The 12,400-nt window shown below is 42.0% G+C and overlaps 2 protein-coding genes across 7 annotated transcripts in view; both read right to left on the bottom strand.

The window, feature by feature from the left end:
* TTC23L (tetratricopeptide repeat domain 23 like) overlaps positions 1–3,059 on the bottom strand; it is a 57,141-nt gene extending 54,082 nt beyond the window's left edge. For both annotated transcript variants that reach the window (XM_064479952.1, XM_031443807.2), the window contains exons 1-2: positions 2,731–3,059; positions 1,618–1,692 (exon numbers count right to left, since the gene is read on the bottom strand). In XM_064479952.1, the coding sequence (XP_064336022.1) occupies positions 1,618–1,685 (68 nt within the window). In that variant the 5' untranslated portion in view covers positions 1,686–1,692; positions 2,731–3,059. The remainder of the gene's footprint in view (positions 1–1,617; positions 1,693–2,730) is intronic.
* Positions 3,060–10,187: 7,128 nt separating this feature from the next.
* RAI14 (retinoic acid induced 14) overlaps positions 10,188–12,400 on the bottom strand; it is a 139,654-nt gene continuing 137,441 nt past the window's right edge. For all 5 annotated transcript variants that reach the window (XM_031443789.2, XM_031443788.2, XM_064479937.1 and 2 more), the window contains one exon: positions 10,188–12,099. In XM_031443789.2, coding sequence (XP_031299649.1) covers positions 12,022–12,099 — 78 coding nt within the window. In that variant the 3' untranslated portion in view covers positions 10,188–12,021. The remainder of the gene's footprint in view (positions 12,100–12,400) is intronic.

Genomic DNA, 12,400 nt, shown 5'->3' with positions numbered 1-12,400 from the left:
AGCTTAATCTACCAGGGTCACCAAGGAGATGGCTAATTATGGATATAAAAAATTATAAGCCCTAAATACTTAAAATTCAGCCTTGAATGAAATTAAGCTGAGACCAAAGGCAGCAAGCTTCAACAGTAGGGCCTCAAAGAAGAAAAAACACTGAAGTCTTGACAAAGAACTTGAGACTGCAAAGCCCTGAACTAGCTTTGAACATCTTACTATGAAAGGTAAGAAAGATACCTGGAGAATACTGACCAGTCAGATATCAGATCTAATAGTCAGAATAAAAAGACGAGGCCGGTTGAATGAAAGGTCTGCCTTGCCAGGTTTATGACTTACTCTATACATTGCCATCCTACATAGGCATTCTGACTGGTAACAATAAATATGAATTATCTGATTATTTCCAAGACAGTCCACTGCAAACTCTACATTTTTAACTTCAGTTGTTATGGTTATATAACCCTTAACCTTCAGATATTTTATGAGATGGTACAGAATTACACGAATAGGTTTAACCACCAGTCACATGTGGTTACTAAGCACATGAAATGTAGCTAGCCTGAATTGAGATGTGTTGCAAGTGTAAATTACACACTGAATTTCCAAGACTTATTGTGAAGAAAAAAAATAAAATATGTCATCAATTATTCCATATAATATTTTAGATATCTTGAGATAAATATACTACTAAAATTAAATTTACCTGTTTCCTCTTACTTTTTAATATGGCTACTAAAAAAATGTAATATTACGTATATAGCTCTCGTCTGTGGCTTGCATTATATTTCTATTCGACAGCGCTGGTATAGAGCAATGGTTCTCAACCCAGGGTGATATTACCCCCAGGGGACATCTGGCAACGTCTGGAGACATTTTTGCTTGTCACAGCTGGGGCAGTGCTACTGACATCCAGCGAGTAGAGGCCAAGGATGTTGCTAAACATCCTACAATGCTCAGGACAGCCCCCTACCATAAAGAATTATCTGATCCAAAATGTCAACAGTGTCGAGGTTGAGAAACCCTGGTACAAAAGATGTGGTTAAAGAATGGACTCTGGAGTTAGACTGCCCAGTGTGGATAGCACTTACCAGCTGTGTGACTTTGGGCAAACTCCCTAACCTCTCTGATTCACATTTATTTTAAAAAACAGGTAATAACAGTGCCTCCCTCACAGGGATGTTGGGGGAATTAACTGAGTTAATATGTATAAGTACTTAGAACAGTGCCTGACATAGAGGATTTGCTCAATCAGCATTAGCTATTAGAATGTGAATTTTTAATTAACTTATTGTCTCTTTATTTCAGGAAACAATTTTAATTTGCTCATCAACTTTGTTATATTTAATTCTCTATGACTTTACCAATTTTGTTATAATTAACCTATCTTTATTAAAAAATTCAAATTTCCCTTAAGTTAGGAAAAAACATTTGTTTTCCACCTTCCATAGGTTACACAAGTACAAATGGATATGACAGAATCATTATTAGAACACATCACAGAAGCTCAACCTTCTCTTCAATATAATATGCCTGCAAAGCTTCTCACCAAGGTTTGCCTTAAGTGGTGGTCCCAGTGTTTCAGGGCAGTGAGTGAGTGGGATGTCAAGTTTCTGTGATACTTACAGATGGAAGCAGAAGTCCCAGTCAGCGTCGTTGCTGACAGTTGGGATGCGGATGGGGCTGGCCGGCATCTTCTTCCTACCAGGAATCACATGTAAGGTCAGCTTTGGAAGTCTATTCTATTTTGTCTCTGTTGGATGCTAGTAGCATTAAACTGAAACTGCCCAAATACATAATCTTTCCTAAATCCACAAATACACTATACACACCCACTCATGTATGGAGACTCTGGAAAGCAGAAATTAAAGACATTTGCCAAATTAAATCTCTGAATTAAATTTCTTCAATTTTTACTCCACATTACCTCCAAAATCGTTTATGGCTCCTGAATCATTAAAATTGTCATCTCCCACTCAAGTCAGATATTGTTTTTGCAGATAAGAGAGCAAGACGGATCCAAGCAAAGTAACCAGCTCTCACTACTAACTATGTGTTGGTTAATTATTATTCGTATCCCTAAGGCCATCTCACTATTTAGTAGGTGATCCTAGTTAAGGAGCTAACACGTGTCTTAGTTGTGCCATTAACTTACGGCAGACGAAATGGTTGAAACTCATGGCAAAAAAAAACTGACTTTTAACTGCTTGCTAAATTCAACCCTCACAGCTATTCCTGTCGCTTAAATCAAATCCAAATCAAACGGTTTTTTTGTTTGTTTGTTTGTTTTTAATTGAACACAAACACCCACCAGGTCGCTCCTCATTTCACCCTACAGGATGTCTCTCATTCGCACCTGAGCCTTCAGTAGCTCTCTGACTCAGGCTCCACAACATCCACAAACCAAAGACCAGAAGGGAAGATACACTCTTTCTAACCACTACTTTGAAATCTATGGCCAGGGCGAGGACGTTTGCCTTCTTAACCTCCTAAATTCTGTTTCTATGAGGTTCCACATGGCCCTGAATTGTAACACCAAACGTTGGCCTCTCTCTCAAACACTAATCGTTTCCTTCTTTTCTGCAGTTGTTTCGCCGTAACTTAGTAAGCCCGGATCCCACTTTCCAAGCAACCTGCGAGCTTCCCCCGGCTTCTTTCGTGCAGGCAGTGCCCAGCCCCAGAAGCCCTGGCCCGAAAAGCGGGCGGGGACGGCCGACACGCAAGCGTCGCGCGGCGTACCTGGCCGAGGTCAGAGGAGCCACGGCCCGGAACTAGCCTTCCCGGCTCCCTCAGCCTGGCAGCTCGGCTTCCTCGGGCGGCTTCAGTGTCCCGGTGTCGGTGGGCCTCGTTCAGGGCGCCGCAGGGACGCCTTACGGAAGCGAGACACCGTGAAGTCGACCTTTCCCGCCCGCCGCCGGAGTTCTGGCTCTGGAGACAATGGGGTTGCCGTGGGAACGGAACGCCGCGGGCGGCGCAGGGAGCGTGGGCTCCTGTAGCCATGGCGACGCGGCTCACTTCCGGCCCAGCGGAATCCCCGGGCAGCTCCCGCCCACCGCAGCTGACACCGCACCCTCGGGTTTCCGGTCCCCGCAGGCGACGTTTGGCTCGTCTCCACATTTTCCTCTGCGGCGGCTGAGCCGTCCACTGTTGTTTTTCTCAAAGGGACTTCACCTTTTGGAGATAAAGACACAGGAAGAGGAAATAAATCCCATCGAAGGATGGGAAGGGGCGCCCGCCTCCACGACCCTATTTATTTAAATTACGAGTACCCGGCTGTAATCAGGAATACCCCGCGTGCCTCTCCGCGCTCCCTGCGTCCCCGCAGTTCCCGCAGGGGTGTTCGGGATCTCCGGACCCAGGAGGAAAGGCTCAGATAGAACTACTGATGGTGCTGGCACCGTCTGTGATACCTCTCCCGGTAAGATTTGAGCAATGCATGACTAGGGAGGCTGAGTGCAGGAAATGAGTAGTTTAAGAAATGGACCACTAATTCTGCTAATGATTAGCAGTTCAGAGAATATTTTTCGAGGGCAGAGGGCACATTCTTACAAACACCGCGAAGCCCTAAGTTATGCATCACGTATTCTTATCCTATCCATCTTCAGTGGCCTGAAATACAACGGTAACAGTAACACAGATCTGACAGGTGCAAGGGCAATTGCGGTCGATACCCAAACGAACAGCACAGGTACAGCAGCCTTGTGTTTAAGGGTGTTGACATGAACGCTACCATGATTTGGGCGGGGGTGGGGGGGTATGACAGGTCAAGTTGGAACTGGTATGTATGTCCCTCTTGTTTTCAAAAAAAAAAAATGCAGGCTCGGTAGAGAGCAGGAAAATATTTACCAAGAACTTGACAGGTGGTGTTTACAGCTAGTTTGTTCTTTCCACTTCTAAGGTTGAAGTTTAATTGCTATTGATCCAAGACTGCTAAGACAGCCTTCCTGGAGTTAGGTTGGAGGAGCTATTTAAATGAGTTTGCTTTAATATCGCTTAAGTAAAACTTGGATGACCTATTAAAAATTTAAATCTGTACCCTCAAGCTCCTGAGCAGAAATTTTAGAAAGACCCCACCCCCTTTATTCTCTTATTTCCTTTAAGAACCCTCAGCATGGACCAATGATGAGAGCCCTGAGCTGGGCTTCAAGATAACAGGGCCTGGTTTGGACTCTGTGTGCCCTGGGGCAAGTCACAGCCTAGGGGACCCAATTTTGCTTGTACAGTGAGAGTATTTGTACCACTTGCTTTCTAAAATCCTATTTCTAGTTCTAGGATTCTATGAGAGTAAACCACAGATTTGTGTGATTCTATAAACTGTATTTAACATGTATGGGGATGAAAAAGAACTCGTCTCCTGTTTATAACGCTTGTCTCCTTTACCCTTGTTACAAGTTTGTCTTCATCGAATTGAAAAGTTTTAACATTCTGTCATTCTAAGAAATGGCTAGGAGGGTGTTTCTAAGCGTATTAAATGTAGCTTCTCTTTCCTGAACAGTTGCTTTGCTGATCGCTGTAAAGGGAGGTGTGGTCCCAGAACAGGCACGGAATTCCCATTCCTAAAGTGTACACTCTAGTTCCATCTCCATTTAATTAGTTCTGACTGGAAGCATGTGGCCCTCATCTGTAAAATTAGAAAGCAAATTAAAAGAACTTCAAATGTTAGAGTTCTACACCTCTGTGATATTTTTTTCTTTCCTTGCATCTTAACCTTGTCTGCCAATGTAAACTTAGTTACAGTAGGTGTGCTTTAGTTTTGTTCTCTAACTCTGGAATGGAATGCCAGTCATCTGGTTTTAAAGTGTGTTCATGCACACTCCCTCCCTGGGTCCCGAGGTAAGCATCACTGCTGTGGAAGTCACACAGAGGAACCACTTGTAGAGGGCACTTCTGGACTCTTCCAACCCCTCATCAAATGTGATTATCTCCAAATGATTCCAAACCCAGGAACTGTGAAACTTAAGAACAAGGAAATCCGAATAAACTTTCTCTTGGACTGTGTAATTTCTTAAAACACGTTTTCCGGCCTCTCAAGGCAAGAGTAGATGCCTGCTTTCTGAGCTCCCACAATCCACAGTCTCATCATGACACAAGTCTATTGGCACTGTTTACTTGTGAGTTTCTCACACTCTCCATGCATCTGTCCATCCACCCAGGCAAAAATATCTATTGAATACTTACTATGTGCCCAACATTGTTCTAAGCATTAGGGAAGTGAAGGTGAACAAATCCACAAAGATTTTGCTCTCCTGGAGCTTCTATTCTAGCAGGTGAAGAAAAACCTAGGGCTGCTAGTAAACAATGTGATCTCTCTGCAAGTTAGAAAAAGGTGTGTGGCTTAGGGAATAGACAGCACTTTTTGTGTACTAGGAGGAAGCCTCTTCCTCCAGCCAGACTCAGTCCCCAGCTAAGGGGTTTAGCTTTGGGAAGAGACAGTAGGCTAGATTTCTGGACTCCTTCCTTCCCTCCATCCCTCAGCTTGGCAAACCACCTTACAGGGAAGTGACAAGTTCTATGGAGAAGAGTAAAGCCAAGTAAAGGATCTAGAAAGTGATGTGGGCACGTGGGGAGGGGTATGCCAGCTTATACAGTGTAGTTAAGGAGGGCGTCTCTGACAAGGTGGCATTCAAGAAAATAAAGGAAAAAATCATGCAAATATCGAGACCACTGTAAAACATCAATGGCAAATGCAAAGGCCCTGAAGCAGGAGCAAGTTTAATGGGTTCAAGGAACAGCAAAAGGGCAGCAAAAGGTTCAATTAAAAATGAGAAGAAAGACCTAAACAAGCATTCTCCAATGAAGACATATAAATGGCCAATAGGCACATGGAAAAATACTCAATATTGCTAATTATTAGAGAAATGCAAATCAAAAACTACAATTAGGTACCACCTCACACCAGTCAGAATAGCCATCATTCAAAAGTCCACATCAATAAATGCTGGAGAGGATATGGAGAAAGGGAACCCTCCTACACTGTTGTTGGGAATGTAGTTAGTGTAGCCATTATGGAAAACAGTATGGAGATTCCTCAAGACTAAAAATAGACTTATTACATGACCCAGCAATCCCACTCTTGGGCATATATCCAGAGGGAACCTTAATTCAAAAAGATACATGCACTTAATGTTCACAGCAGCACTATTTACAATAGTCAAGACGTGGAAACAAAGTAAATGTCCATTGACAGGTGACTGGATAAAGAACCTCTGGTATATTTATACAATAGAATACTACTCAGACATAAAAAAGAATAAAATAATGCTGTTTGCAGCAACATGGATGGACCTGGAGAATGTCATTCTAGGTGAAGTAAGCCAGAAAGAGAAAGAAAAATACCACATGATATCACTTATATGTGGAATCAAAAAAAAAAAAAAGACAAAAAAACTCATTTACAAAACAGAAACAGACTCATAGGGATAAACTGGGAGTTTGAGATTTGCAGATACTAATATATATAAAATAGATAAACAACAAGTTCATACTGTATAGCCCAGGGGAATGTATTTAATATCCTGTAGTAACTTATGGTGAAAAAGAATATGAAAATGAATATATGTATTTTCACGTATGACTGAAGCATTATGCTGTACACCAGAAACTGACACATTGCAAACTGACTACACTTCAATAAAAAACATATGTGTATGCCCCCCCACAAAAAAAAAAAAAAGGAATGAGAAGAAAGACCAGAGAATGGGTCAGCAAAAGAGCAGGTCATGAAGGGTCTTATCGGCAATCATTCTAAGTCTCCACCCACCCACCAGTGATGCTGAGTGTCTGCTGGGTGGCGGGCCCTGTGGGATCAGCTCTGAGGTCTTGTGAACCGCAGCTCTATACTCACCACCAATGCCTTTAGCATTCAGCACAGTGCCTGGCTTATTACTAACGTTCAGTAACAGTAAGCTGAGTTGTCTTCAGGAACTCACCAGTAGTAGAGATTCCGGCCTCTCTCTGGATGTTGGTTTCCTATTGCTGCTGTAACGAGTCACCACAAACTTAGAGGCTTAAAACAACAGAAATTTATTATCTCCTCGTTCTGGAGGTCAGAAGTCTAGACACACGATGTTGGCAAGGCTGGTTCTTTCTGCGGGCTCTTGGGAAGAATTGTTTTCTGGCCCTTGCCAGCTTCTAGAAACCACCTGCTTTCCTTAGTTCTCGGAAACATTTTCAAATCTCTGACTACTCCTTCCACTTGAAAAGACCCTTCTGATTACATCAGGCCTCACCCGAGTAACCCAAGATGAGCTTATTTTTTTAAAAACAACTTTACTGTGGTATTTCTGTACACTACACATATTTCAGGTGTACAATCTGATGAATTTTGATAGATGTATACACCTATGAAACGACCACCACAATCAAGATAGCTAACATTTCCATCACTCTCAAGAGGTGTAAATTTTCTAACTCCCAATTTATCCCTTCCCACCCCCTTTAACTCCTGGTAACCATAAGTTTGTTCTCTATGTGAGTCTGTTTCTGTTTTGTAAATAAGTTCTTTTGTGTTTTTTTTTTTTTAGATTCCACATATGAGTAATATCATATGGCATTTTTCTTTCTGGATTATTTCACTTAGAATGACCATCTTCAGGTCCACGAGCTCCTTATTTTAAGGTCAGCTGATTAACAACCTTAATCTATCTGCTAATTTAATTCTCCTTTGCCACATAAAATATTTAAATTCCCAGGAATCAGGGCATGAACCTCTTTGAGGGGAGGGGAAGTATTCTTCTGCCTTCCAGAGGGTGTTTAAGCTAATTTAAATGTACAGGTTTAGTGGGGGAGGATATAGCTCAGTGGTAGAGCACATGCTTAGCATGCATGAGATCCTGGGTTCAATCCCCAGTACCTCCCCCAAGAATAAATAAATAAACCTAATTACTTCCCCTCCACATTTAAAAACATCTGGAGGTGACACATAGGTAACTCTTACTACCACATCCCTCCTTTGTTAAAAACGTACACTGACTATGTCCTGCTCCTGTCTCCCCCTACACATCCTCCACTAACAGTCTGGTACATCCAGTCACAGTTCTGGAAATACTGTTTCTTCCCACTTTCAGGGCCTGGCTTATAGTGTCTCTTCCCTTCCACTCACCTCCATCCATCTCTGTGGAATTTACTCAAGGAAGCCTTTCCATCTGCTGGAACTCACATCACTTGCTCCCTCAACCAGCTCTGATGGCCCTGATGGCCCACTTACAGTGACCATCCTAGTTGAGCTATTATCCTTTGATTGTTTCACAAATACGCCACACACTCCCAAAATGTTTGACAGTTCTCTGCCCTCAGCTGGTGAACAGAAATTGCTACTCTGAATGCCTTGGTCTGTTGCTTTTCCCAGCTTTTTCTGTCTTGCAGTCTGCCTTTTAACCGTGCTCAGAAATTATCACCCCCATCTTTGCTGGATGGTGTTTCTACTGCTGTCAGCACCCAGCATTCCGCAGTTATGCTACATTGCAAAAGGTTGTGTGTCAACATGTTTTGGGAGCATTTTCCCCACATAGTATATTATGTGTCTATAGATGAGTGAGTTTAATTATTAAAGGCTTTGGAGTCTATCTGAAAGTTTATGTAAGAAAAACAAATTGATGACTGATGTAAACATTGTGAAGTTCATTCTCATTCACTGTGATGATCTATAAATGATTTTTTTTCTCTCTGCATTCTTGCATCACATGATGGAAGCTAGTGTGAAAATGGGCAATTTGAAAATTATCCAAATAATCCTCACACATATGCATAAAGACATTTATACGTAGGATAGTCATATCATTTTGAGGGCTGTAAAATTCTGGAAGCAAATTAAATGCCCATCAATGAGGAACTAGGTTAATAAAATACAGCACAATCATACTATGAAATATTATGCAGCCATGGAAAAGGTTGAGATGTGTGTACTGACAACAGCCTCCTAGATAATTTTAAGTGGAAAAAGTATGATCAAGAAGAGCGTATACAGGGGGAGGGTATAGCTTAGTGGCAAACTGCATGCTTAGCATGCACGAGGTCCTGGGTTTGATCCCCAGTACCTCCATTAAAATAAATAAACAAACAAACCTAATTACCTATCCCCCAAAACAATAAAATTTTAAAAATCACTAAGATAAGGAAAATTTAAAAAGTGTATCGTTTCTATATTTAAAGGGGAATGTGAAATACATGCCTACATGTACATAGACACTGAATAGCCTAGGGTCCCTCAAGACACTTAATAGCTGTTACCTCTGGGGAGGTAAAATAAGGATCTGGACCAGGAGATTTTTTTTCAGTTTATTTCATTTATTCATACCCTGTGAGAATCTAATCATTGAGGTGTGACAGTTTCTTTTCATACTCCAACTTCGGCACTTGAGGCATTTCTTTCCATTTAAGAAGAAACTGGTTTGGATTTATCTAGGTTATGTGCTCAGTTGAATGTCCCTAAAAAAACCATCTTCTGAGTTGAATGGTTGCCTTCTATGGAGGTAGGTTCTCTTTTCAGGGTGCACGTACTTGATAATTTGTAAGAGTAATAACCTCATACACCATTTGCATTATTTTCATTGATTCCTTGTCCTTTTTGAGGGATTGGGGAGACTAAAGGTTCAAGTAAGTATGTATGGTATGTAATGGCAGTGGGAGCTAAAGTCAAGGCACCAAAAACCGTGTTGTGAGTGATGAGAAACGGCCTCAATGCGGGGAGATGACCTTTTTACGTTGCGTTATGAAGAATAACGTGAGCTACTTAAATAACTGCACCCATTTCATTGTCATTTGGTATTTTAATTATGATTTCAACCTGCCAGAATTCACCCTACAGGAGTTTTCTCAGGAATGAATTATCCTTGTGATAAGAGCATTATTTTATTTTTTTTAAACCACGTATATTACTGTTTCAAAAAAGAAAGAAAAAAATCTAATGGAGGCTTTTACATAGTTAAAAAGACCACAGATCAACTGAGAGGCAATTTTGAATGAAAAGAATTATGATGCAACTGCCCCAAAGTGGCTGATGTTTGGGGCGGAGTTCAAAATGGCCCCGGGAGCTAGAGTACAGAAATGACAGGACACATCACATGAGTACCTGCAAACAGCTGGCACCACTGAGCTGAACACAGGGTATAAAAACCTTTGCTCCGAAAGACTGCTGAGCCAATCTTCAGAAGCCGTACCGGCGCACTGACGAAGATGCTCAAAATCCACACCAGAGATGCAAAATGAAACAGAAGTTTATTTTCTGCAATCCTGTCTGTAAATTACAAAGGCAAAAATGCTAAACTACAGCATGTAACTTTTCAATATTTAACCAGAGTACTTGTAATAAATATGCATTCTGAAACAAGATAAAAGGCTACACTCTGTCAGGCATCCTATAAAATGTCTCAAGTTTTACCCTCTGCAGCATTTCTGTGGGGGGAGGGGGGCAGGTGGAGGGTGGCTATGTGTTTTCTTAAGTGCTGTGACAAAAGGTCCTTTCACATTTCTTTGGAGCATTGTCGAGAAGTTGCTGAGCTCTAAACAACTTAAGGACAGTAACACCCAGCTCAAAAGCCATTTTTGCTTTGCTGTCGTTCCTCATCCAACACAGATGAACACGCCATCCACCGCTGCCAAGTGGCCCATGGGTCCTCTCAGAGCTGGCCTCCACTTTTGGTTATACACTTTAGAGATTTCTGTATTCCGTTTACACCCCTCAGTAAGATCAATGCCATAAGGGAAGGGAAGCTGCAAGCAAGTTAGAAACATTTTTCACCTGAAAGTAAAGTGAACAGAAATGTTTTCTGCCAAGACCTCGGCTAGGCACCATAACGCTTACCAGGATTTTTTTGTTTTAAAGTTGAAAAACAGTCCTTCCAGAGATAATTTACGAGTGCTGGTATTGTTGGGGCATTCAAAAATATTCAACAGGTTAAAGACGACTTACTCCATTCAGAGATGTGCTACAGTTCTGAGCAAGAACATGACGGCAGAAAAATCTAGGGGTATCGGTGGCAGTTCATGAGTTTGGAGTATATAACTACCGTTTGCTATAGCTGAAAACTCCGAGGAAAAAGTTACATTAAAAAAAAGTCTTAAGCATGATTACCTAAAAAATATTTTGTTAATATAGTCTAATGTAAATTTCACCTATTTAGGGATTTAGATATGAAAACCTCTTTAAGAGCCAATAAAAATATGGTAGAGAAAAAAAAACACTTTAAAAAAATTGAGGTTAAAAACTATGAGGCATTTCTTTTGGCTGTAAACACGCAGTTTACTGTCCCTTGTTGAAACACAAATGTTTGGATTTCCTGAGCTTCGTGGGTAACAAACAGCAGGAGGCAAGTTTGCATAGAAAAATTTGCAATATGTCAGCGATTTACTTAAAAAGAACTTTCAAGGGCAACTTGCTTTTGTTTTTTTAAACTTCATGTTTTAGTTAATAGTGCTCATCAAGCTAGGAGACTGACAAGCACGGTGATGAGAAATATAAGGCAGATTGAGGGGGAAAAGGATGGAACTAGAGATTTTAAATCCACAGGATATCACGATAAAGGGTCTTAGGCACGCACCAGTGCTGTACGTAGCACAACCAGTGCTATACTAATTTGGTTAGAAATCAAATCATGTTTGGGGATTGGAAACCAAAGGCAAAAAGAGCCCTGCTGTGCTGAACGGCACAGCCTGAGTGTGCGAATGGAGGCAGCCTTCACTGCGTGGCGGCGTCAGTATCACTCAGTGATGGGGAAGCCCCTCAGTTGGGCAGGTACTGGGGAGGATTCCCACTGCCAGCACTAGGACCGGACTCCTGGGCATTGCCAATCCCAGCTCTGGAATCTGAAGGGCTGGCTTCACCTCTGCTGCTCTGAAGTCTCTAAGCAGTTCTCAGATCGATGGTCTTCTCCTGGAACCAGTCCTCAGAAAGAAGCCTTTGGAAAGGAAGCAAGTCTATTATCAGGGTCACAGTGATACCACGAATGAGAACAATGGCAGTGGTTGCCAACAACTCTGGATTGAACACAAAGGTGGACAACAAGGGGCCAGCGTCCTGCCAAGGGATCTGCTTTACTTCTTCTGGGACTGGTTCTTACACATGGTAAGGATTTGCTTCAGTACTTTTTGGACATCTTCATCCATCTGGCCCTAGGAAATTCAAACAAAAGACACTGATCAGAACCTGAGTCCTGACACTGTCTCACCTAGGGATGGAGATGGCTGGCTGGAATGAGCCCTTGGCTTCTCCCCACTGATCTCCTAAAGGAATGTTAGCTCTACCCATTCCCACATTTCTAGCAGGAACTGAGCCCAAGAGCGGGCCCTGCTCTTTTTCCTCTGGAGGATGGTGAGGCTGGGCTGCCTAAACCTTCAGGTTTAGGTCTTACTTCTCACAGCTAGTTCTCTAAGACAGATTTTGTTTCTACCACAGCCTGCACTGGAAGGAAAG

This window comes from Camelus dromedarius, chromosome 3 (genome assembly GCF_036321535.1).
Source record: "Camelus dromedarius isolate mCamDro1 chromosome 3, mCamDro1.pat, whole genome shotgun sequence".
Classification (NCBI taxonomy): domain Eukaryota; kingdom Metazoa; phylum Chordata; class Mammalia; order Artiodactyla; family Camelidae; genus Camelus; species Camelus dromedarius.
The sequence above is the reverse complement of the archived record's forward strand: the minus strand, read 5'-3'. Positions and strand labels throughout refer to the sequence as shown.